Source organism: Solanum verrucosum, unplaced genomic scaffold, assembly GCF_900185275.1.
Source record: "Solanum verrucosum unplaced genomic scaffold, falcon-dt-bn FXZP01000049.1, whole genome shotgun sequence".
NCBI lineage: Eukaryota > Viridiplantae > Streptophyta > Magnoliopsida > Solanales > Solanaceae > Solanum > Solanum verrucosum.
Genome location: NW_026020221.1, coordinates 5,925,846 through 5,950,762, shown reverse-complemented (window position 1 = coordinate 5,950,762; position 24,917 = coordinate 5,925,846). Strand labels below are relative to the sequence as shown.

Here is a 24,917-nt window from a genome sequence, read left to right as displayed (position 1 = left end):
CTTCCTAAAAACATACATCATTTGAACTTTTTTTTTGCATTAAAGTTTTCAAGGAAAAAAATAAATAAGGAAGTGTCATATGCAGGGGCGAAGCCAGCATATATACTTAGGGGTTCATCCGAAACCCTTCGGCGGAAAACATTACTATTTATACATGGTTAAAATTATTTTTAGATATGTATAATAGATATTGAATTCTCTTTCATTAGTTCGTGTGTTTACTTCTCAAATTTTGAATCCCTTATTAAAAATTATGGCTCCGCCACTGGTCATATGATATACTATGTTTATTGAGTTTGGTAAGTTCTACAATTTCAATTTCTAGTTTTACAAAACGGTGTTCCATTCTATCTAGAGAAGAATTAATTCAAATCTTGAACAAGTGTGAGAGTATTAAATTTTGTAAGAAAACACAATTTTTTATGAACTTGAAACAATAAAAATAAAATTTTATATTTTTTTTAATTTTTAAACTATATTTTGATTTCATGATTGACATGAGCTATTAAAATATCAAGCTCATGATTTACATTTTCTTTGGGGGGGTCCTCCTTCCCTTTTTACTCCTTGTTTGAAAAAGAAAATGCCTATATAAGAAGTAAACATGATACTATCATCATATAGGAAGCAAAAAAAGAAAAAATAATACTAAATACTTCATAGACTAAAGTAGCAAACAAAAAGAGAAAATATGGGTCTTGGAGCAACTTTGGAGTATATTTCTAATATGATGAAAATTAGTCATACATCCAATAATAAGAGGAGGCAATTTCATACCGTAGAGCTCAAAGTTAGAATGGATTGTGATGGCTGTGAGCTTAAAGTCAAGAAAACTTTGTCTTCATTAAGTGGTAAGAAATTAATTAAACACTATATGCTATATACTAATTGGTTTTAAGGTTTTTATTTATTTATTTATATATGTAATATAATCTTTTAAAGAAGGAACTTCAGTTGAACCTTTTTAGTTTCACTGTGCCATTTGGCGTTCATCTTCTTCACAACATTGACATGATATCAGAGTTGAATTTCTCTCTCGTTCAAACTGCTATGAATTTAAGTTATATGCGGGGTGTAAAAATATTTACATGATATTATCACTTAAATGGTAATTATATGTGATGTGCATGAAGTATCACTCCTTCAGTCACACTTCATGCGACACAATTAATATTTAGATAATAAATGAGTTGTTTTTTATTCGATTTTTTAGATATCTTTTAAATATTTGAATTTTAAATTTTATTTGTGGTTTATAATGTCGTTTTAAGTAGTTGGTACATATGTAAATTTGATTTCACAACGAAATTGAAGACTATACGTCTAATTCAAGTTGATAATTAGAGAATTTGACCATCGTACGTACTCCAAACGAATAGTATAGTGTCATATAAGCAAAAAGAGTTCATTTCTTCGTCTAATTAGCATATATGTTATATAGCTTGACTGAGCACAAAGTTAAGAAATATAGAAAGACTTTGCAATGTTTCAAAGTTACCCTTAAAAAGTACATTGTCGTTGTAGACTTTTTTTTAAAAATAAATTGGACTCAATATGAGTAAAATCTTAATAGTGTCATTAAATATTTAGAAAATAAAAAAGTGTATCATTTTCTTTGAAGTGAACTAAAAAACCTCTCACTCTAATTCAGTGCCCTCTAATCCTACGGTAAGGTTTCATCACACGGCTCACCAACTTTATAATATTCTTGAAGCAAAATATATCAGATAAATTGAAACCGTCGACAAAAAAAGTAATTTGTAACATTGGTAAAAATGTTAACAAATTACCTTGTTGTAGGTGTAAAATCAGTGGAGATAAACAGGAAACAACAAAAGGTGACAGTAACAGGATATGTGGAAGCAAACAAAGTGTTAAAGAAGGCAAAATCAACAGGGAAAAAGGCTGAGATTTGGCCTTATGTGCCTTACAATTTAGTGGCTCAACCCTATGCTGTTGCTTCTTATGACAAGAAGGCTCCTCCTGGCTATGTTAGAAGGGTCGATCATAACATGACAACAACAGAAACAATTTCAAGATTTGAGGATCCTGCTTATTTTACCATGTTTAGTGATGACAATTCTAATGCTTGCTCCATCATGTAATTAGTTAAATAACGTTAACGGTGATGCCTATGTCAGTTTACGCGCAGTATAAAATTTTGTAAGGGGGTGTTATTAGTATGTGGTGTTCTTTGTGTCATTCAATAAGGGTGTTATTAGTACTAGCTTATGGTGTTCGTGTCAGTCTACGCAGTAAAACTTTGTAAGGGTACTGTTAGTATATGGTGTTTGTATCAATTTGAAGTCAAGCACTATAAAATTGAGTAAGAATATTGTTACTATATAGTGTTTGTATCAATTTGTATGCAATTTTTTGCTACCATACATTGAGGAAGATACACTTAGATATATGTATTTTTGCTATCAAATACACTAAAATAGGGAGAGAGATGAGAGGGAGGTGATCAAGATTTGTTATGTATCTCAGATACATGTGAATCACACTAATACACATTAAATACATGTATCTATATGTATATGGTGTGATTCACATGTATCTAGTACCAGATACATAAAGAGTAGTGAGCGAGATGGGAGGGAGACGCACAAGATTTGTTATGTATTCCAACAGATATATGCAAATCCACTTGAATACAGTATATCTAGAACTAATTACACCTAATTTTGACCACATGTATCCCGATATGCATGTACCTGAATGTATCTAAACATATCTGGATGCGCCAAAATCTAGTAAGATTCATAATATTACAAACCAATATACTAAACTAGTTGAATTTAGGTATGTTTCCCTTAAAGAAAAGGATGTAGCTTTTAGTCCAATGAAGTGAAATGTGAAATGTAGTGATACCTCGTAGTAATAAATTAATGACAATTATTTGTCCCAATAATTTTCTCACGAAATGACATCTGATGGATGATGTATAAAGGACCAATAATTTTACCCTATGGATTCTTTTAATTAATAACCATTATTGATTGAACTTTTTTTTATTTTATTTTTGTTGAGAATCAAGCTATAATTTTCAACTGCATGTGCCTAGCTAGCTGCAGGGGCGGACCTAGAGTCTGCCGAGGTTTCATCCGAACCCCTCGACAAAAAATTACGTTGTATATTTAAGGTATTTTAAAGAAATTATATATATATATATATATATATATATATATATATATATATTGATTTTGAACCTCCTGAATATAAGATTAGAGGTTGGCTTAGTGATTGACGAGTTCAAACCTCAAATCTTAAGCACTACTCTGTTTTTTTCCGAACCCCCTTAATGGAAATCCTGAATCCGCCACTGGCTGAGAAGAAAATAGTACCACAATGATTAATCCTTGTTGAGTCTCACATGATTTGGGGAGCAGATTAGTTGTCTCTTTATATGGTTAATTGTTACCACTTGGAACATCATGTTTTTGAAACTGAGTTAGATTCAAAATTTATTTTTATTATGATAAAGTCAATCAATTTGCGGTTTATCAAATATTTGGCCATAATGGTAGAGCTAGTTTATGAGTTTTGGACCATAATTTTTATTTTCTTAGAAGATTTTGGATATATTATGTGTAGATGTTAAGTGAATTTTTAACATAAATGTCAAATTTGAGCCAAAATTATTAGTGCCGAATTTGTAGCTATCACTTTAACTTCAACACAGTTGGCTCCCATCTTATATTGTACAAACTCCAATGCCAAATTCTTAGCATGCACGATCGGGGGGGGGGGGGGGGGGAAGAGTCCTACATTTAATTTGTTGGGGCTTAATTATTGTATGGTCTTGGGTATCATCATCTCTTGAACCAATTTTTGAAATTGAGTTAAGCACAAAATTCATTTTTATGATCATGGATATAGAGTCAACCCATTCCATGGTTTATCCACCCATATTCTATTGTCTATAAATAACGTTAGAATTGAGAAAATCAATTCGATCCTAGGTCTCTTACATGGGAGACGCAATTGATACACATTTTGTACCAAAAATCTTTAAGATTTATGTCACACATTAAATCCAAAATTACCCTTAAACATATAGAAATTCAAAGTAAATTTTATTGGATCATTATTCCCCCTTTCTTTTAGGACAAAATCAATAATCCCCACCACTAATTAAATTTCTCAAATTTTCTCCTTCTCCTTGTCCTCTTTTAAAACCATTGGAATCAATATTTTCATTACCCTAAAAAACACAAATGTAAAATCTCATCAAAGTTCATTTTCTCCATCCCTAAAATCCTCCTTGATATTTTTCTTTATATTCCATTGATCATATACATATATATATATATATATATATATATATATATATATATATATATTAAAGAGTGGATTCCCCGACGTTACATTTTTAATGGGATGAAATCAATTGTTTCTAGCAACAACATGAACGCGAAATACGTTCAAATTATGTTGCTAGATCATATCAATACGAAAAATGAAACTTTCATCTTTTAATTGATTGTATATTACATTCATATATATATTATTTATATATATCTTTCTAAATTATAGAAAGCTTTTTTAAAAAAAGAAAAAAAAAACATGGGAAGAAGTAAGTTGCCATTGTTGAAGATTGAGAGTTTGACCAATAGACAAGTCACATTTAGCAAGAGAAGAAATGGAATTCTCAAAAAAGTTTATGAATTATCTGTTTTATGCGATGTAGATGTTGCTATAATCATGTTCTCTCCTTCTGGTCGTCTCACACATTATTCGCGTAAAAGAAGGTAATGATTTACATTTTTAAAAGACCTGACACAAATAACACAATATTCGAAAAATAAATATATTGTCCAATATGATTGTAATAATGATACGACTAGTACATTAATATATCTTTATTAAGCCAAAAAAAATAGAATCATTGAATTTATAATTTTGATAAACTTTAGAAAAATAAAAATTAAAGTCAAATTTGATTACATTTGCCTCTAGAGGGACTAATAATATTAAATTTTATTAATGCAGAATTGAAGATATTCTTTCTGAGCTCATTAGTCTCCCAGATAGTGAAAGAGGATTGTAAGTTTTTTTTTTATAATTTTATTTTCTCTTCTTGGTTTTATTATATCTTTTTTCCCTTTTTCCCTTCTTTTTCTAATTAAGTTTTTGTTTTTTCATCTTTTATGTATTTTTGTAATTAACTAAACTATCTAACACATACTTTCTTTTGTCAAATGCAGCTACATCAAGAATAAAGAGGTGAGCTTTACTTGACTTATTATTGTCTCTCAATTATTCGTAAATTCTGATTTTGATTCTTGTGATATATGATTTAACATATTTAATTTTTAGTTAATCTAAATGTGATGTTGTTGGTTTGTTTAAGTAGGAAGTATGTTATATTTTAACTATTCTTAAAAAGTATATTGCCCTCAAACATGGAATAACAGTATACGTTTAACATAATATATGAGTAATATGTAATTATACGATTAAACAGTTAGTAATTCAAAAGAAAATTGTGAATATTTATAAAGGGATAAAAAGTGCAAATTAATTTTAAGTAATCAAAGGTTAAATTAGCCAAATATCATAAAGATTAAAATTAAAATTTACATAATCGAAGGACCAAAAATATTATTATTCCTAAAAATAAGAATTTAAAAAATCATTTTCATTAATGCACTCTTTATGCAGTCTGTACTTTGGAACCTAAGGAAGATTGAAATTGAAGATAAATTCTGCGATATTGAAAGGTTAGTTTTCTTTAATTGATTGGATTTATTTTTTTTTAGATAATTTTTTTTCATGTATTACTTATCATAATTCTTTTTTAAAAAAATTAATCAGGATAAATCCTGCATACGTCAACGCAAATGACACAACAAAGGTGCTTAATTAATTCATTTTCTCTGTGTTTTTTTTTTTAGTTTTTAATTTTTATATTATCAACCTTAAGATTAATTGTTTCTCTTCATTTTTGTTTTTAGAAAATTCAAGATGAAATCAATGGCTTGCATTGTAAACTCGATGAGGCTGAGGGATTATTAAGGTAATTAAAGAAATAGTTGACACTCTAATTTAAGCTAGCGGGTAGATTACGAGTTCGGTCGAATTCAGTAACTTTAGTTTAAATATTCAGATTTGTATTAAGAATTCATGAAATATGTACAAATCATTAATTTAGAAACTAGTAACTTAAAAGGACTAAAATTCTGAACTCATAAAATTTAAATCCGGGCTCCGACTCTATTTGATCAGGTATGTGGACCTAATAATTTCATATTACATTGATTCGAGTTTATTTTACTCTATTTGTTCAATTGAGATCTTATTATACAATTGCATCCTCTGGTATTTGTTCTAATTTATTAATATTAAGTTAATTTGATTGGTTTTTTACACCTAATTTTTGTATAGCAACTATATTTCGATTTAATCCTCTTTTTATAATATGATATTTTGAATATTCATTCTCTTCTCACATTTTGACTTTATTTAAAGAATATTTGAACCAGATACACAAAGAATTACATCACTCCATGAGCTTGATTTGTGTGAAAAACGTCTTCAAGTTGCATTAAACCAAGTTAGACAAAGAATGGTATGATGTATACTAGTTCTTTTTTGCCCAAATAATTATAATATTTTTTTTTCATTTTTTAAAAATGTTTAATTTTTTTTTTTGTAGGAACAACTCTCCAGCAATAATACATCAAGTTATGAAGATAATATGGAGGTATGAATTTTTTAAAAATCAAATAGAGAAAAACGAGTTTAATTTTTAATAGTATATAAGTTGTTGAATCTCCTTGAGGACCTCGACATAAGAAAAAATTCTAGTATTTTGACTAGACGTGTTAAAAGGATTTCAAATCACCTCTTATGAATTCTTGATTTTGTCGTTGATCCTATATATATCGCGATTCTGCAAACTAATTTTTTGTTTTTGTTTTGGTGGTTTATCATAGCAAATAAATGCACTTCTTCAACATATAGACAACACACAAGTTCATGAGAAAACCCCTTATGACTTATGGTTAGAGCTTGAAGATTATAATCATGAGAACAACAATATTAATAGTCCTCTCTATACTGCCTCAGAAACATCTTCAATTTCTCAAAGGTATGGACCTTAATTTTTTCCATCATTTTTAAGGGATAAAATATTTTTTTAAAACTAATTATAGGGTTAATTCTTATAGTATGATTCAATTTTGAATATACCCTTTTTATTTTAAAATCAAATACTTACACTCCCTTATACTATGAAAATCATACATTTACAATCATTATGAGGTATATAAGAAATTGAATAATATTATATGAGTGTTTATTGTAATTAACTCTTAATTATATATTGAATAATTAATTAGTTGTTGACTTGTATGTAGTTCTATGAACTTTCCATCCCCAACTACTTATGATACAATGTCCCAAACAAGTCTAAGTGGTGAGACTTATCAAAATAATGAGAACTTTAAGCAATCACAACATTCAACAAGGACCTTCCCAAATCTCACTTTACAAACTTCATTCAAATTTGCCAAGGTGAGCTCTTTCAACAATGTATTTCATTTCTTTTATTTATTTATTTTTAGGATAGAATTACATTGTATAGTTCTCAATCAAAATAATAGCTTGTAAATATATTTATTTTATATTAATGTATGATATACATAAAATATTCATTCTTGATACAAAATAGTGTATTTCTTTTATGTATATTTAGCTAGTAAATATAAGTATCTTGACTGACCGACCAAATATGTAATAGTGGAACTAATCTAAAAAACTTTCACTTAAATCGTTAAGACTTGAATTTTTTTTTTGGTTGTAAGAAGGCTCTTTTAAAATTACATTTGTTTTTTTAATGATTTTTCCAAGTGACACCTCGGGTCGATAGTTGGGCTCAAGGGAATTACATGCCAGTAGTAGATCCAAGTTCTTCCTAAGGGAGTTCAAAAATTGAAAATGTAATTGTTGGAATTAGAATTAGAAACCTCAAGGTGAATACTAAACCCCATAAATCACTTACCATACCTCTAGTTTTGTGACCGGCCAAGGAATTAAAAATCTATATATGTACATAAAAAGTAAAAAAAAAAGTTTATCTTATTTATATAGGTGTGATTTTTTATCGAGGGAATTCAAGTGAACTTCCCACCCCCTTAAATCCCCCCCCCCCCCCCCCCCCCACATCAAGTGTACTATCAACCCGAGCTCAAAGGAAAGGAACATATTAAAACGAAGAATTATGACACCTTTCTTTTTTCGAAATACAGTATAACTCTAAACTTCTGATTTTTCCCATAATAAGATGAAAACTGTTTTTATAGATATCAATAATGTGACTTGTTTGTTATGGCAGCCTGAAATGTCCCAAACAAGTATTGAAGGAAGTTTTAGTTGCCTAACTGATGAAAACTTTAAGAAATCACAATGTTCAAATAGGGTCTTCCCAGCTATCACTCCATTACAAACTTCATTCTCATTTGCCAAGGTAATTTCATACTTTCTTTTCTTTTATGATTTTTTTAACAACAATGTTTATTGAAAAGAAAATGTAGTGTTCCAAAATATGGGTAACCAACATGTTAACTATATCGATTCTGATTAATTGAATCGGAATTTATGTTACATAAATTGAAATAGAGGGGATGCTACATTTGTGTGCTTAGCTTTTAAGTTGCATCAACAAATTTACATGGAGTGCGCAAACCGAAAATCTTATTCATTTTCCTTTTTCTTTAGTCCATGCATAATCAAAGCTAGTGAATTCTGCCGAACTCGTGGTATGTATTCTAGATCCACCCATGTATGCATTGGCTAATCGTGTGAATGAAAAACATTCCCTCTAAGGTTAGATAATCATTGATAAAACGAAAATCTTTCACTAAGAAATTCAAAATATAAAAAAAAAGTAAAAACACAAAGAAATAAAGGGGATTCAACATCTATCTACTCTACATAAATAAAATTTATTTTAATTTTTTACTTCGGTCTCCTCTTTTAGGGGTGGGAGTGCTTGGTCGGTGGGGGTTCCTTTTCCTAGACCAATACAATTATGTCATCGTTGGTCTAACATTTTGTTATGAGTTGGCTGAACAAAGATGAATTTTAGATCAGGTAGATTTGAGTTCAAGTGGCACAACACCTTCAATGGGCCATATGGTCTATTCTACCCTTACCAAATTCATTCTATTGAAATTAAACGTAACGTAAAAAACTCCTTATCTTGCAATTCTTTGGTTTGGAAGTTCTAGAATCTTGTCTATGGATTTTTATTATAAAGAAAAGCCTCCTACCCTAATAACGTGCCATTTGATTGAGCTCACCGCTCCTCGAGGTGTATTGTTGGAGCTTGGGTCCATTATTAAATGTCTAGAATGTGCAACCATCCAGGGGTATAGTATATAGGATGAACGAGATTTTCCTACCCTTAATTAGAGGTCACGAAAATAAAAAATAAAAAAGTCTAGGTAAGAAATGCTTTCCTTGAAGTAGACTGGCTAGTCTTAAATCTAAACTAGTTGATCGAGCCACTGAATTCTAAATATATATATCGAACAAGTATTTTATGATAGAGATAAGAAAAATATTTTCTTCTTTGTTATGTTTGCAGGCTGAAATGGAAACTCCAACCTCAGCATTAAGACCTTTGGCACCATATCTACAGGCTGAAGCAACAACATCTTCTTGCACTAATCAAGAAGGGAATAATGAAATCTCTTGGTTTCAGCCCAAAGTGAAAAAGTCCAAGCATCATCATTCAATTTGACTAAATATTTAATATATGTAAAATGTACATACATATACACATACATATGGAGTTACAATAACAACATACGTATTCAGGGTAATCCCACAAAGTGGACCTGAGAGGGTAGAGTGTACAAAGACCTTATCCCTACCTTTGAGGTAGAGTGGTTGTATCTGATAGACCCTCGACTCAAGAATATACATACATATGGAGTTGTGCCAACAACAAAAAAATACATATATATGGAGTTGGAAATTTCAAAATATATGAATGTTTAATACTAAATTCATGTTTTGTTGTTACAAGAAATTGGTAAATGCATTTGTTTTAATAGTGTATTAACATTAATGTAACTCGCTAGTATAAGCTGCAACGTATAATTAAGATATGTTGATATCACATGTGTAAAAAATAAATATTAGATTTTAACTCAAAGAAACAAACATATATTAATAGAGAAATTTAATCAATTAAAATGAATTAAAATACATGTATTAAGTTAAAAGAAATATCTTTAGGTATTATACCTAAATTTTATGCAAACTTCATGAAATTGACAAAGTATTTTTATTACCATGCACATATTTTGAGTCTCATGAATGCTTTAGAAAGACAACTCAAGTCTTTATAGGAGAACATTTTAATCTTTAAAATGAGACTTTTCGATGCTAATTGTGAAATAATCTAAACCCCAAGCAATTATTATATATACAAAAAGTCTTATTAGGAGTAACAATAAAAACATATCCAATGAAATTTTACAATGAAGTCTGGGATAGTAAAATGGACACAAACCTTACCACTATTCTGTGGAGATTGAGAAGTTGTTTCCGAAAGACCCTTTAGATATTAAGACGAAAATATAGCACGTCACAAGAAAATAGTGCAAAGTCTATCAGAAGGGACAAGAACAATAACAAAATAGTACAATAATAGAAAAACAATAAACAATGTACTAGGATAGATTATTGAAAACAGTAAAAAATGTTGATGGATATAAAAAAACAAGAGCTACAGTAATGCAACTAGTACATTGTCAAGCACCAACCACCCTAAGCAAGACAACAATACTACACTATCAACTAACCTCCTACTCTAATACATGTCCACCACACCTTCCTATTTAAGGTCATGTCCTCAGTAATCTAAAGTTGTGTCATATCATGTCTTGTCACCTCTTGCTAATACTTTTTTGGTCGATCTCTGCCCCTCCACATACCCTCTATAACCAACCTCTCACACCACCTCGTTGGTACATCCACACATCTTTTTTTTACATGTCCAAACCATTCAGTCTCACTTCTCTTATCTTGTCCACTACGAATGTCACTGTCACCTTATTCCGAATATCTTCTTTTTAATCTTATCAATCTTAACTAGTATGATTATACATTGGCGGAATGACCTGAGAGACCCCTGTACTTGGCTCCGTTTGTCACATAGACCCTTCTACTCACGACTTTGTCAACTGAACCCTCGAACCCACTGAAACACAACATTTTAAACCCACATGACTGTTGACCAAGTCTACGTGGCAACTTAATAGTTGAGTTGGAACAAACACGTGCTTTCACGCGTTAAAGGAGTGTAGACATAAAATTCTAGAATAAAAACAATTATAAGAAAAAGAAAAAATGAATAAAAAGACAAAATAAATAAATAAATAAATATAAAGTTTGTCACTTTTTTGTTTTTTCTCCCAATTTCTTTTCTCTGTCTACCCACCCGTTTTTCACCCCATCCGTTCTTCACCAACCCAATTTTCATTTCTCTCACTTTCACAAATCCTTTTCAGAGGTAATTGCTTCAATGTTTGTGAGATTAAATTATACACAGAGAAGCTATTGGGGAAATGGGGGAGCCGAGGAGGGGTAATTTTCAGGTGGTGAAGTGACAAAGATCCGGTGATTTTGGAGAGTAAAGAGTGATTGGTGTATGTCTTTGTGAAATTAGGTGAAGTGTATTGTGTAAAATTATATGAAGATGTTAAAGCATATTAAAATATTTTAGTGTGGTTCATCGGTATTAGAGAATATTTAAATACTTTGTGTGGTTCGTCGATAATAATGGAGGAAATGGATTCACAATGGTTCAAGTGGGCGACGGAGACGTTGGACAAAAACATATGACAGAAATTATGAACGATGAAAATTTGGAGAAGAACGGTCGTTTATAATTATTTAAGGTAGTGTTTTAGGTAAGGATGCAAGATTGCGATGGTGTGTTTGGTGTAAAAAATGGAGGGGAGTAGTCAAGTATAGGGGCAGTGAAGGAGAAACATAATGAAAAAGAACAAGAAATTATTGTTTTTTAAATAAAATAAAAATAAATGATGTGTCATTAAAAATCTGATGTGGATGATGACATGTTATTTTACGGTTTAAAATGCACGTGAAGCTAAAATGGTTTAAAATGTTGTGTTTCAGTGGGTTCGAGGGTTCAATTGGCAAAGTCGTGAGTAGAAGGGTCCATGTGACAAACGGAGCCAAGTACAAGGGACTCCCAAGTACATTCCGCTTCACCTCAGCATTCTCATCTCCGCGAATCCATTGAATATCATTTCTAATCGGCAAAATGGTCTGATGGACCCCTGTACTTGTGACAATTTGTATTATGGACCCTTCTACTTACGTCTTTGTCATCTGGACCCTTACACTCAATAAAACACAATATATCAAACCCCTCTGACCATTGACCATGCTTATGTGGCATTAAGATGGTTGAGTTGGCAAGAGAGTGAAGCTACACGCCTATTAAGACAAGTGAACACCATATTTAAATTTAAAAAATATTTAAATTATAATTGAATAAAATAATAAACTTAAAAAAGAAAAAAAAATCATTCTTCTTCAACCAATCCATCTGCTTTTTCAACCATCCATCCTTGCCCAACCTATTTTTTTCTTTCTTCCATCTTCTTTGGCAAAATGGTCTGGTACACCAGAGGCGGCGAGGAGCCTTTGTACGCAGGAGGCAATGAGGAGTTTTTTGGCCTTTTGGTACGCTGGAGATGATGGAGAGCATAGGGGGTCCCTAGTGGTTCGTAGCAGTCGTCAATGGTGTGGAGCTGGTGCGGCAATTTGTGAAGGTTGGAGAAGGAGGAAAGAAAAATGGTGAGGGTGTGTGATGAAGATGGAGACTGGTGAGGGAGATCGTATTTGTGGTTTCGCCGACAAGAGGAGCGGCAGCAACAACGACTTTCTCCGACAGTTAGGCCATTTCACGGTGAAAATGGAAGATGATGCTAGGAGACCCAAACTTTTAATTCAAAATAATAAATTAAAATTTGATTTGTCAAAATTGCATCAAAACTTTATTATTTTTCTTTTGTCAAAAAAGAAATTATTATAAAAAGGGAAAAAAAATGATGTGGCAAATTTTATCTGACATAGAGTGTGACCATTAGCGCGATTGAGAGTCACGATGAGTTGAAATGGTTCAACAGTTTGAGTTTAGATGGTTTCAAGGGTCCAGATGACAAAGAGGTAAGTAGAAGGGTTTACAATACAAACGCATACAAGTACACGGATTCACCAGACCATTTTGCCTTTCTAATCATTAGTGGTGTTCACGGTTTGGATAAAAATCGATCCAAATTGAAAAACCAAACCAAACTGATAAAATAAAATCGATTTTATTTGGGTTTGGTTTGGTTTGGTTTTAGATTTTTGAAAACCGATAGTATTTGGTTTGGTTATGGTTTTATTTGAAAAAAATCGAAGAAATAACCGAACCGAACCGATGAATTCTATACATATATTTTATTAATATACATACTTAATATATTATTTTTATAAACAATTTTAAAGTTCTTATACATATTTTCATTAAAATTTCTTTATAATTTACTTATTGAAAGCAAAAATTTCCAAGATGAAACATTTATCTTATTGATTCCATGTATATGAGTGTCTATGACAATTTTTTGTGAGACTGAAAATGTTATTTTCTCTTCCTTCTAGACCAATATAGTGAATTTTAAAGCTTTATTGATAGTAAATTTAGTGATCGAAAGTTCAGTAATATAAGTCATTCTAACTATTTTTCGTTTTGAATGGATTGTTGTCACTTTTATCACATTTTAAATGAATTGTTTCTTTATTTTTGTGTATGGTTAATAACCGAACCAAACCAAACCGAAACCGATAATCACCAAACTGATAAATGTATATTATATTTGGTTTGGTTTGGTTTTGATAATTTTAAAACCGATTAAGTTGGTTTGATTTTGATTTTGACCAATAATCGATCCAAACCAACCCGTGAACACCCCTACTAATCATCATGAGTAAATTTTTCAAAATTCAATAGATCTAGATCCCTCTCAAATCCAACCCACTTGAAAACCTGACCCGAAATATCAAAACCAAAAAGCCTTCAACACCTAACTTCCAGATCAATTCAGCTCCCCGACCAAAACTCCTCCGCGCATACAACTCCTCTCCGCCATGGACACCGCCGGATTACCCGACCCGAATCCATCACAACCCGACACCACCACCGCTGCCGCCGTGGACACCACCACTGCCATTGACGATCCACTAAACAACCCATACACCTCCCTAAACGCCATCTGCCATGAACTCTCCGATCTCCAAGACCTAGCCACCCGCGGCGCGTGGAAGTCAATCCTCGACAAAGTCGGCCACGCGCGGTCCCTCAACCTCCTCACTAAACCTCACGAACACCTCACGTACCTCACTTTCAACGTCTTAGCACTCACCAAGCTCCGCCGTCCCGTGGATGCTAATCAAGAGCTCGAAACCCTCCTCGACGGCGAAGATTTCAACACCCCACAATTCCATTACCAGAATTACCCTAATCATTACCCCAATATGAAGGGCAATTTCGTCCCTTTTGCTCTCCGTTGGCTCCATGCTTATCTTCCTTACTCTCTTGCTCAGCGGATGAAATCACTCGACAGGTTATATACGCTTATTGATTTTATTAGATCGAAAAAGTTGAAAGTTTCAACTAACCCCAGTAAAGATTTGTGGAAAAGAAGGGAGATTTTGGTTTTGAATACGATAATTAGTCATCATTTGAGTCAAAAAGATTTCAAATTGTGTTTGGGTTTGTTGAATGAGCTGATTGGAATATGTGGGGATGATGATCCAAACGTGTTGTCGAAATTAGGATATGTGAAAATGCAGTATGGAGATGTGGAGGGTGCGAAAAAGGCGTTTAGCGCGGTGGAGGGAATGATAGGGAGTGAAAGTGAAGTGGGGTTGAGGAATTTGGTGAGTAGGAGTAAGGCATTGATGTATATAGTGGATAAGGATTATGTCTCTGCGGTAAGGGAGTATGAAGAATGTATCGAGAGGGATGGAATGGATATGGTGGCTATGAATAATAAAGCTTTGTGTTTGATGTACTCGAGGGATTTATCGGATGCTATTAAGGTGTTGGAGAATGCTTTGGAGAGGGTTCCGACTGTCGCATTGAATGAGTCTCTTGTTGTGAATTTGTGTAGTATGTATGAATTGGCTTATGTTAATCATGCTGATATTAAGAGGACACTTAACAATTGGATTGCTAGAGTTGCTCCTGATGATTTTGACTCTTCTTGTACTCGAACATGAGGTATTGTTCTTTGTAGATGTAACTGAGAATGAGAATTCAAATAAACATTTTCGTAATCTTATTTCCTCCTTATTTGTGTGATTGTTTGTATCTTGGGACACATTTTTGTTCTTTGATAATATAGAAAGAAGGACCTTATATATCACTATATTTGGGGTGACATGATTTGTAATTTGTTCGTAGTGTTAGTTAAGTAAGAATTAACTGCTTGTATTCCGTCCAAAAATGATGAAATAATGAAGTTATTCTCAAGAATCCCCTCTCTTCCATTTTGTTGTGTATACATCAAGGCATATTCAGTTACATTTTGTGAGTATGATATCAGATTTTTACGTCTAGAAAGCTGGTTTCTGCTCATGATGTTCAAGTATTAGTCCGATCATCTAGATGTTGTTAAGATTCATCTCTGAAATTCATAATGCTGAGAAGCAATATAGATGAGACATCAAACTCTTAATAGTACCTGAGTGTTACACTTCTGTAGTTGCTCAATTTGAATATCGGGTTGTTTTGCACTGTGGATCTGTTGGTTCTGATTATATGGAACCTTTTCAATATCCCTGAATTCGAGTAAAGTGTAAACATACTCTGGCTTTAGAAAGTGTCTAAAGTACTATTATGTTGTTGCTCTTATTTGGTATTCTGAGTAGGTGAGCCAAAAGTTTGACGTATTCTTGAAAATAGAGTGGAGAGACATCCTAGTACTAATATTTTGTTTTACTATTTAAGGTGCAACTTATACTAGTCTTGTTAAGTGATAAAAGATGAAAACTTGAAGAAGCAAGAGGTCGTACTGATTTAAAGTAGTTTATGACTAACTAATGCCGAGACACTCTATGAGATTAAGTTAATTAATCGGCTCAGACGAGCTATGACTATCTAAACATGCTTGCCTTATAGAAGTTCAAGATGGTTCTGTTGAGCCCGCCTCTAGTTTTCCTTACGTTGTAACACATTGTTTCCTTCATTACTTTGTTGATTTCAAAGAAAATTGTGCTGCTGACGCCTTTCACTGTCAGAGCAAAACCGACCTCCCTTATGAGTTGTGAAATCTTATTACACTATCCTTCTATGACGAAATCTCAATTTGCACAAAGCCTTATGTGTGCTGGCGTGTGACGCCTTAGGACGTGCATATCCTATTCATTGATTGAACAAAGTGATGATGTATTGCTATGATTTGGTGATTTTGATTGTGGATGACTGGATGGAAGTTGTTATTGTGCAAGTAGCGTTGAAGCAAAGATTTTGTACATGTTATGTTAAGTATATAGTCTTTTAGGATCATCGGGAACGACTGTGATCTGGGAAAGACTTCTTGGCGTTGGCGACGAAACTATGAATGCATTTTGTATAACTCCTGTATTTGCTGTTACTGTTCTATTAGTATCATTTAGTAATTACTGATTATTATTTTCCTTTGCTAGAAACGAGTACTATATAGTATATGCATATCAGAGGATGCATAAAAGTCCATTTTGAAAATCCCATGCTTTATCTGGGCGTATTGTATATGTCATTTGTCAGTTAGCTAATAAGTCTCTGGAGATTTTTATTTTTTTTATAGCATGGAACATAATTTATCATCAAATAGTCATATTTTCAGAAGAAGAAAAAATATCTGTGATGTATGTAATCCAAGGAATGGGGAGATTGACGACGATATTACATATTGTAGAGCGGGTAGATGAAGTGGAGACTTGCATTCAGTGTCTTGTATGATAAAAATGTGTTAGTAAGACTTAAAGGTAAGTTTTATAAGGTGGTTGTCAGATCACCTATGCTATATGGGGCGGAGTGTTGGTCGGTTAATTATTCACACGTCCAGAAGATAAATTCGAAACAAAAATATTTGGAATTAGGTGAGATTGGCCTCCATGGTGGATAAGATGTGGGAGACAATGTTTAGATGGTTCGGACATGTAAAAAGGAGATGCATAGATGTCCTAATGAGGAGGTATGGGAGGTTAGTTAGACTGGGAACGAGGAGAGTAGACCAAATGAAGTATAGGGGAGAGGTGAATAAACATGATATGGTATATCTGCATCTTATCAAGGACATGACCCCCTATATAGGAGGGTATGGATGATGAGGATTAGGATATAATATTATTAGGTATTTGAGCGTTGTCTAACTTTCCCTATTACTATCTTATTTCTTCGATTCTATAATCTTTTGTTTTTTTTCTCTTCATTTACATCTTGTTTGTCCGTCTCCTTTATCTGAAGCATGATTTCTTCATTACTATAATTTCTTTCCATATTTAAGTTTCATTGTTTTACTTGCGAGAGGGTATATTGGATCCATCGTTTTACCTTCACAAAGGTAGGGTAAGATTACGGATACACCACCCTTCTCATATCCTATATATGTGATTACCTCGATCTTGTTTTTGTATGAACATATTATTCTTTTGAAATAACACCCTTCAAAACGAAGCTCATTCACAACAATTTGAAATTTGAATTCGAAGCTCCAACAATGGTTCCTCAGCTACTTCTTGACATTTGTCTGTTCAATAGAGCGAATTTTACACAATAAACTAAATGAATATTTCTTTATAAAAAAAAAAGTGGCATATATTTGTATGAAATTATTGTCATTTTTCTTGGTAGTAAAATATTTAGATCACTATATAATTAAAAAATTTAAAAAGAAGATGTATTAACTGTTAAGTCATTTTTAACTTCAGTATAGAAGATTTTAAAACATATGAAACTGTTTTTGATACTGTGTTAAGAAGATTTGAGACTTAAGAAAACATTACGCTAACCTTGAAAATTTCTTAAAACATTATAATTTATTTTGTAAATGATACAGATCCATTCAAGATGGCTCAAACTCCACCGTTATAACCAAATTTAAATAAAAATACAATAAAAAATTTATCATATAAATTCAATCTTTTGTTTAAATTTAGTTTTAAACTATTCATTAATAAAAAAATTATTTTAGGAACTAAATGGCTGGTGTCCGTGCTAACACGAGTCCAACAACGATAATAATTTGCGGAAGCAAAAGTAAACTAACAACAATAATGTGCCGAAAGAAAGTTAGACTATCAAATGTAGATACATTATATCCTAACATAAGCAGAATTTAATGTGTCATCCGCAACTTTGAAGAAGGTTGATTTGTGAAGTTGTGCGGCACGGGAACAAGGGCGGACCCACACTATATCAAGGGGTGTCATTCGACACTGCTTCGTTGAAAATTTCTAATATTATATATATTAAAATCTGGAAAAGAAAATATCATTGATGAGATTCTAACCTCCAATCTTCAATTTCTAGTTAAATTATGATGAAATTGATCAATTGAACTAGAATATAATTTACACAATCCTGTAGTAATTTAATTACTTGTCCGAAATGAAACTCAACACATTAAAATTAAGTCATTGAGAATAGTTGTTGATACACTTTAAAAAGCTTTTATCAATATAGTGTTGTTATATCAATTATCCATTTACTTATTTATTATTAAATATCGACATCACTTACACAAAATTCTACGTACGCTACTGCCGAAAAATACAGTTGCCCTTTTCTTGTGAATAGCAAGCTGGACTTATGACCTTTCTATATGTGGAGAGGTATAGATGGTAAAAAATATAGACAATTAGTATAGCGAATTTGCACGGTAAAATAATAAAAAATTTGTGTCAAAGAATACCTTGCAAGCATAGTATTTGAATCCATATAGGATTTACTATTATGAGGCTATAGTCATAAAAATAAGTTTCATTTGTATGCCAAAAGTCAAATGTTAATTAGTTGTTATACATGCTTAAAACTTAAAGCATTATTTTACTACTATATAGAAGAAGGCTAGGGAAGCAGTTGTTTGTCAACATGTTTATATGAACATTTTTTTAATGTTTTCTTAATATTATGCTTAATTAATATTGTACTTGGTTGTTTTATAATTGTACTTTTTTAATATAGGACATAAAAGCCTTTCTACATTTTAAAACAATAATACTTTATTTGTTACTATATTTTTTTTTGCATAATATATCAGAGACAAAAAAAATTACGTTTAGAGTGAAAAAATATCGAATATTAAAAAATTGTGTGTTTCTTAAAAATTACATAAATAGTACTATAGATCATAATAATTAATAATTTAAATATTTAAAAGTTATATAAAAAAAATTGATTGACTCTCGAAATCATATTGGTACCACATAAAATGGGTTAGCTGATAAATATATATTGTTTGAAAATGACGTAAAAATTATTATAAATCAGAATAATTTTTTTAAAAAAAGTTAAAATACATATAAAAAAAATCAACTAACTCTAAAAAAATCTATCAATGCCACATATATTGGGACATGAAAAGTAACATATACATTATTTGAAAATTACGTCAAAAGGTACTATAAATTACAATAATTTATAACTTAATATATGTAAAAGACATAAAAAAAAGTGGTTAATTTTAAAATTCTATATATGCCACATAAATTGGAACAAAGAAAGTACAATATATTATTTTTAAAATTATGTAAAAAAATATTAACAACGTAAAATATTTTTAAAATCATATAAAAATTTGGATAACTTCTCAAGTTTTATGATATCACATAAATTGAAACAAAAAGTTAATATATATTGGGCCCCATGCTGGCATGGGTCCTATATCTAGTCTGACCACAAACATGACTTCTTTGCACAAATTGATCTTGTGTTAGTCAGTTCTGTTGGGTTTTAAGTATTATTGATTTTTTGGTTTTTAAATATGCTAAACTGATTACCAAACCAATAAGATATTTGTTATCGATTTCTGGTTAATCGATTTTTGGTATTTAACGGTTAGATTTTCGATTTAACCAATAAGAAAATGCTTCCAAAACACATACAATATAACTTGTCCAACAATTTGACGTGAAATAAAAAAGAGAGAAATCAAAACTCATTGAGTCAAAATTTTTGCCTAATGTAGTAAAAGTATAACAACTACTCACAATTCACAACCCTAGCCGTTGCCTAACCCTTGCCATCATCGTTGCAAACCCTAGCCGTTCTTAGTTCTTAGTTCTTTAGGTTTTGACGTTGTGAACCTAAAGACAAAAGTAATACTAAAACCTAAAGGATAAAAGCAGAGAGCAAAGTTAAGTAGTTCTAATTGAGTAGGGTCCTTTATAGTTATAGTCTAATATAGTGATTATATTAATATTTTTTGTTTGATATTTATGTATGATTAAAAATTAAATAGTAAATTATTATATTCTTAATGGACTATCGGTTAACCAAATAACTCAACATTAAAAAAGTCAATATCAAATCGATAACCCAATATTTTTTTAATAAAACCATTAAATAACCGTTAACCTAACAACTCAATAACACTTTTTCGATTCGATATTTGTACACCCCTAAATTAATCCCATTTTAGTTTCCCATGTTCTGCTTTTTTTCTCTTACTATCTCCTCTGTATTAGTTCAACAACAAAAAAGATTATAACAAGTTCCTGGTAGAAAGAATTCAATGTGAAAGCATATTTGTCATTAGTAGCAATAATCACAACTCTAATGATAATAACTGAAATGTTGTTAGTATCATTACTACATGGCCTATAATATATATTTGCTAGATCAAATATGCTATGCTAATATTTTGTTGATAGGATTTCTAGAGGGAAAAAAATTACAACCATAAAAGTAGCAACCTATCCGGAGCAAATCTAGAAAAGGCAAATGAACAAAGAGTTGCTACATTATTATTTTTTTCATTCATCCCCGAAAGGATTAATAGTGTTTTCACTTATCTTTCAACTTGATTCGAACCCTCTCATGCTAATGATAATTGATAATGAGGATGTTCTTAAGCAATTGAAATGTTGTTATTAATGTCATGTTTTATAGAGCTATAGAACTGGTCAGTATGACCTCTCATTTCCATAGATGAATTTATTGATGTAGATGTAGATAATAAAATTCGCGTTGAGAAAATATGTTCTTGAGCCTTATCTTGAATGTTTGAGTGCTTGAATTCTTGAACTTGTAGAAAAATCTACGAGGTTTGATCCTCCAGCTCCCTCAATGGCTTCTTGTTAGAATTCTTGTGTAATTTTTGAATTATGAGAATCCCTATTTATAGTCGTAGAAAGAAGGATTTATGATGAAAACAAATTTTCTTTTGGCCAATTAAATGTAAGTGACCTGGGAGATTTTAATAATTAAATTATATTAATTCATAATATTTATTTGAACTAATATCTTTTGAATTTATTATAATCCAAATCATTTTATAAATTTATTTTCAATAAATTTTAAATGATTACCGTAGAATTTGTAGTGTTTGAGGAAAGAAAATATTTTGTGTGAAATGATAACACATGGTTTTGGGGAAAGCAAATGTTTACTATTTAAAAGCAAGATGAAATGGTGATGCATAGGTTGGGTAAGAAAAGTTTATTGTCAAAAGAAGGGTGAAATGGTTTAGGATTAACTAGCAAAAAAACCATAAAAATATTTTTTTTTGCAAGTACAAGATATGTATTTATATGATCTAATTAAAAATTAAAAATACCAGATATGTATTCACAATTAGACTATTCTTTTTACTCTACTTGTATATTTCAAATGGATCGATGGTAAGAATGATTTATTAATGAAATTTTAGATTTATGATTACATAAATCACTAAAAAAAAAATTACTCTACAACAATTGTATTTTTGTATCAAACACTAGCAACAAAGAGAAGTGTCAATATGAAATGAATGGAGGAATTATTTATTGATTTCTTTTGTCGTCACTTTCATTACTGTTTTCTTTTCCACTATAGTGAAATATGATCTTTTACTTTAGCAGGAATCTCGCTAACCTTCTCGATCTCGATTGACTAGTTAGTCTAACTATAGAAATCTCCTCTTACTATTGGGCCACCAAAGATATTTATTGTGCTTTGGTAGATGATGAATCCAATGGTTGCAAATGATGATGATCAACTCCTTGATCAATTATCATGTCCTTTTGTTGTTTTTCCCATTTCTCTACCTCCTTAGCTAATAAGCCTATGGAATCTCCTTCCTCATAGCTTCTTCGTTTTGTTATGATCTTTACTTTCTTTAAAGTGTGTTTCAAATCAAAACACATTTTAGTTTAGTCATATGATAATTACCATCTTATAAGATTTTTATATCATTTTTGGCGACAATATCAATGAAAATATTATAGATTATTAACAAGACCATTTGTTTCTTTTTGTTGGCGATAGGATCAATGATTTTTTTTTTAAAAAAAATTGTTTCTAGAAAACAAGTTTAACCATCAACTCATTTTGGACTATAAGTTGGGTAGATAGGGAAATTTTTCAATGGGCTGGACTTAGAAATGGGCTATTTTTTTTTTAGGGAGAATTGTATATAATAGCAAACTATCAATTCAAATTAAATGATATAAACATAGTTTGATTTAATTGTATCCCGTAGTAAATTGTTGTTGTTTCACCTCTCTCCTGGTGAATCTCGCTCACCACTCTCGTTCTCTCCCTCGCCTCTCTCGCTTTTTATACAAACGCAAATGTATAAAATGTGTTTGTGTTTGTATAAACCGAGAGAAAATTGTATATATACATATATTTTCGTTCCCCTCTCTCCCCTCTTCGAGATCTCACTAGCTACTCTCCCAGATCTCGCTCGTTAGTCTCTCCCTTGCATCTCTCGCTTATACAAACAGAAATGTATAAATTGCGTTTCTGTTTGTATAAAGCGATAGAAAATTGTATATACACATGCAAATACATATATCTTCGTCCTATACACTTATAATTATACAATACAAATATTTCCCTGCCCAGTTCTCTTTTGCCTTTCTCTTTCTCGCTTTATACAAACACAAATTATACAATTGATCTTTTGTATATGTATACCGAAACAAAAACAAATTATATACAACTGCTTTCTTTTGTATATGTATAGCGAAATATACATATTTATGTTTGCTATGGAGCGCAATTATGCAAACTATAGCTATAACATACAAATATGTTTTTTGTGTTTGCTATATGTGAAAGTTGCTCATATTTTTATGATGGGTTTGGTGCCCACTTATTTGATTCGTGAACTTTTCTTGTAAAATAGGAAAAACTACGTAACTAGACATATTTCACTATCATATGTCATTATTATTATTATGTATAGTTACAAAATATTACGTATCTTACCACTAATTAAGAGTTTTCTATCATATACTGAGGAAGATACACTTGGATACATGTACTTTTGCTACCAGATACACTAAAATAGGGAGAGAGACGAGCGAGATGGGGAGGGAGGGGAATGAAATTCGTTATGTATCCTAGATACATGTGAATCACAATAAACACACACTAGATGCATGTATCTATATGTATCTGGTGTGATTCACATGTATTTGGGATACCAGATGCATAGGTAGTGGCGAGTGAGATGGGAAAGATGCAAAGAGGTGAGCGAGATTTGTTATGCTTACCGGCCATATAAATGTGAAACTACTTGAATATAATGTATCTTACACCTTATTTTGATCTCATGTATGTGGATGTATCTGAACGTATCTGGACACATCAAATCTGATAAGATACGTAATATTGCAAACTAGAGAATATCTAAGTAATTAACTCCTAAGCTAGTAAGCTAATAAGATTTATTTAAGTTGCCCTAAAAATTTCACAGGCCAACCTATTTACCACCACTATTTAACATGTATCCATTTTTTATAATGGGAAATTGTAGATATCTCTACTTTAACATGTGGTGTCTGGAGTTATGCTTCATAAAACCAAACTCTAGACTCATTGTCTGAAGTTACATGTGGCCCAAGTAAAATAATTGGACTTAAGTTAGATTAATAGGTCAAATATTTGTTCATATATTACTCAACCTTACAAATAAAATATTAATTGAATTGTCGTACATTGTTCCAATTTACTTACAAATTTGAGATCATGGTCTAATGTTTCTTAATAAGATTTTTAGTTTTCTCAAAAAGATATTGAAATCGTGGTCTAAAAGGTAAATGTATGGCTATATAACACTTTTGAAACTAAAGTCCTTAAAAAAATATAACACTCTTGTAACTTACAAAAGTTTTTCTCATTTAAGAATAAAATGAAAAGTTTAACTTCTTGTTGTTTCCAAGTACATAATAATGTCATTCTTTTTGTAACAAGATTAATAAGAAAATAATGTCACATAAACTGAAATAGATAAAATAATTTCTAGGTAAACACACTTTTCTTTTTCTTCATTCTATTACAAGATCTTCTTTTCAACCCTTCAAGTTGTCTTTCCCACACATCCTTATTGAAAACCATCTTTCTATTTTCCTTAGACTTTTTCCACATCAATTGATCACTCTCAAAAGAATTCATCAAACTCAATTCATAATCATAAATTTGACGAGAAATTGGATCATAAAGAGTTTCATACGCATTTCTTAGCTCAATAAATCGTCTCGTCGATTCTTCTTTATTTAAATCGTGACAAATATCAGGATGATATTGAAGAGCTTTGCATCTATAAGCTTTTTTAATTTCTTCAAACCCTACATTTGTAGAATGTAGAGAAAGCACTTCATAGAAATTATTGGCTAATTTCCCACTTTGC

At 31.2% G+C, this 24,917-nt stretch overlaps 4 protein-coding genes across 4 annotated transcripts in view; 3 read left to right on the top strand and 1 right to left on the bottom strand.

Moving 5' to 3' along the window:
- Nucleotides 1-24,917, bottom strand: part of LOC125831270 (glutathione hydrolase 1-like) — a 160,130-nt gene that overhangs the window by 85,907 nt on the left and 49,306 nt on the right. The gene's annotated exons all lie outside the window — the stretch shown is intronic.
- LOC125831300 (heavy metal-associated isoprenylated plant protein 23-like) lies at nt 681-2,114 on the top strand. The gene is made up of 2 exons (XM_049510499.1): nt 681-851; nt 1,801-2,114. The coding sequence occupies exons 1-2, from the start codon at nt 692-694 to the stop codon at nt 2,103-2,105; spliced, it is 465 nt and encodes a 154-aa protein (XP_049366456.1). The 5' UTR covers nt 681-691; the 3' UTR covers nt 2,106-2,114.
- LOC125831303 (agamous-like MADS-box protein AGL104) lies at nt 4,199-9,760 on the top strand. The gene is made up of 12 exons (XM_049510502.1): nt 4,199-4,754; nt 4,996-5,049; nt 5,211-5,229; nt 5,668-5,726; nt 5,821-5,860; nt 5,961-6,022; nt 6,475-6,574; nt 6,662-6,709; nt 6,942-7,096; nt 7,365-7,521; nt 8,342-8,473; nt 9,596-9,760. Exons 1-12 carry the CDS (start codon nt 4,570-4,572, stop codon nt 9,749-9,751), a joined length of 1,167 nt encoding a protein of 388 aa, XP_049366459.1. The 5' UTR covers nt 4,199-4,569; the 3' UTR covers nt 9,752-9,760.
- On the top strand, nt 14,182-15,387 carry LOC125831280 (uncharacterized). Its single transcript, XM_049510473.1, has one exon. The coding sequence runs from the start codon at nt 14,182-14,184 to the stop codon at nt 15,313-15,315; it is 1,134 nt and encodes a 377-aa protein (XP_049366430.1). The 3' UTR covers nt 15,316-15,387.